The 2,721-nt window shown below is 38.7% G+C and overlaps 1 protein-coding gene across 1 annotated transcript; it reads left to right on the top strand.

Annotated features, from left to right (window-relative positions):
• Positions 1-1,930: 1,930 nt before the first annotated feature.
• LOC141616710 (uncharacterized) lies at positions 1,931-2,721 on the top strand. Its single transcript, XM_074433888.1, has one exon. The coding sequence runs from the start codon at positions 2,031-2,033 to the stop codon at positions 2,451-2,453; it is 423 nt and encodes a 140-aa protein (XP_074289989.1). The 5' UTR covers positions 1,931-2,030; the 3' UTR covers positions 2,454-2,721.

Here is a 2,721-nt window from a genome sequence, read left to right as displayed (position 1 = left end):
CATCAGCAGAAGACATGGTAGCAACAATTACTTAACAAAATAAAGAGATTAGGAAAAACTTGTTTGTTTACCTTGAAGAAAAGCACTAGCCGAAGTAACGACTCTGAAGATTAGAAGAGAAAGAAGCCCTTGAAAGTTTAGAGAGAAGAAAATTTTAGAGAAAATGAAATTGGTGGCCAATTTCAGGGACTAACTGCCCTATTTATAAGGGAAAGCCCATGAAGAATAACCAATCAGGGCACAGCCCATGAAACGTCATCCAATTAGCGAACAGACACGTGTCAGACATGCAACCACAGAATGTCAATCGTTGCAACAGTTGAACGTCAATCAATGCAACAGTGACCAAGCGTCTTCAACACGCCCCTTCATATCTCTCTGCCTGTTCATCTTCCTCAGCAAATTCCTAAGTATCTGTTCTCCGTCGGCCACATGATCAACCAAGCTTGTCAGCACCGGCTGGGGGCAATCAAAAACACACGGCACTCACAACCTCGGTCTCGGCCAGCACCACTTTCTTTTCCACATCTGATGTCCATCACACATCCATGTGGAGGGGGGATATGGTACGGCCTAGGCAGAACCAAGCCGAGGAAGAAGAAGCCGGGGTAGAAAGATTTTCAAACTTACGCAGAATATACGCTCAACATACATCGGAGCCCATACCACGGCATAGACTACGCTGGGGGCAAATTGATGGGGCATATTCTGCACCCGCTGACCAAGTCAACACGTTGAACAAGGTCAAGGATATCCACAAGCAAGTCAACGACTTAGACAGCCTAACCTACGCAGTCCGTCGGCCTGTCTCTTGGGTCCCGGCCGGGGCAACTAGCTAGCCGGGGCACACATCCGCGAACTCATATCCAAGACCCCTCGGCGGCGAGTCAACGGGGCCCGCCGGCCTGCCATGGGTCCCTCGGCCGAGGGTAGATAAGTCTTTCCACCTGCTAGCCAATTGGCCACTTGGCCACTACGTGACAAAAGGTGAAAGTCTATAAATACTCCTCAACTCTCATTGAGGAAATGATCCACAATTTAACCTAAGAATCACTATTCATCTGGTAATATCTTCCTTATCTCTCTACAAAACATACTTCGCCAAGTAACAACAACTTACCTCTCTAAGTTTACTGACTTGAGCGTCGGAGTGAGTTCGCTCGGTCCAAAGCCGAGCCCTCAGTTTGTTCATTGTTTCAGGAGACCGAAAGGAGGATTCAATCAAGGACGTCATTCTACAAGCACGGGTGGTACCAAATAACTGCTCTGGAATTACACCCGGAACAAACAGTATACCACACACTTAAAAAGACGATTTTTAGACTAATATTTTTTTTTTATTTTTAATTAAAAAACATCAAAATTGTTACGTTCTTTAAAATATACACCATATTTAGTGTGTAACTGATAAAGGATAATATAAGAAACAAATTTAAATAATTTTAGGGAGTAAGTAATGACAATAATTATGTTAAAGATTGCATAAGAAGCAGGTTTGCGTAATTTTAGAGTGTAACTGATGAAAAATAATTTTTATGTAAATAGAAATTATTCCATAATAAATTATGGATTTCAGTGAAAAAATCATAAATATAAATTTATAAAAATATATTAATTGAAAATATAATAATGTAATGTATTTTTTTTACTTGTTACCTTATTTAGCTAGATGTCTTTTGGAGAGAAAATTAAGAGAGTTTTTATTCTCTTAGTAATAGGGAGGATTTTTTGAATAAATTAAAATTATGGTTATTATTAAATTAAAATTTCCTAATAATATATTTATATTAAATTAAATACTTCAAAATTAATCACCTTGTCAACTTGAGTCAATTTTGTTAACAACATATATGATCCGCGCGTCACAAATTTTTATTTAAGATAAAAATAGATATATTGTCGACGCGTAAGGTTTCATCACACATAAAGATGTATCTAACCAAACATTTTAGTCAACCATCCCGGTTATATATAATTCCGGAATAATTCCTTCCATTCATTTCACACAAAACACTCCGATCCTTGAACACATGGCTACATTTTACTCCAATGCCTTCCTAAAAAACCTCCCTTCACCAAAACCCCACCCTACCACCACAACCACCAACCCACGTCCAACCCGACCGAAGATCCGTCTCAGAAAGCGAGGCCAACGACTTCCCATAGTCCGCCTAGGAGGAGGCGGGGATAGGAAGAAGTCTCGCAGACGAGGCTTCTTCCTAACTAAACTCTTTAGAAGAGCCCGGCTTAAATGGCTAAGACTGAGTATGTTCAAGAAACTTAAGCAATATTATAAATCATTAATTAAGGATATAATGGAAGCAAGTGCATCTGTAGAAGCTTATCAACAAAGAATGGTTATGGAATCTTCATTAGCTGTTCCTGGCTTAGGTGTTTCTTTCTCTAATTTCCATGGTGGTTCTCTAAGAAGTCCTAGATCAGTTTTTATTTGATTAAAAATATACCCGGCCCTTCCGTCTCCTTCAACGATCTGTTTACTTTTTTTTATTCTTTGTGAAAGATTATTTTAATCGAAGTTATCGACGTCGAGTACGTATCAATGTAATTTTTAAAATTTTATGGCTTTTTCCCGTCGCAGCTGCGCATGAACCTGTATGAAAGTGGGGTCTAAAGACCTTGCATATTTTAGCATTTTGATAAAAATGTAAGTGTAAGTAATTTTTTAGTAATTTTATTATATGAGACCTAACTAATTTTTTT

The sequence above is a fragment of the Silene latifolia genome, chromosome 1 (genome assembly GCF_048544455.1).
Source record: "Silene latifolia isolate original U9 population chromosome 1, ASM4854445v1, whole genome shotgun sequence".
In the NCBI taxonomy this organism is placed as follows: domain Eukaryota; kingdom Viridiplantae; phylum Streptophyta; class Magnoliopsida; order Caryophyllales; family Caryophyllaceae; genus Silene; species Silene latifolia.
Note: the sequence above shows the minus strand (reverse complement) of the source record. Positions and strands in the feature narration are given on the sequence as shown.

Excerpts from the sequence above, each read along its gene's own strand:
- LOC141616710 (XM_074433888.1), top strand. The coding sequence starts at position 2,031 with ATGGCTACATTTTACTCCAATGCCTTCCTAAAAAACCTCCCTTCACCA.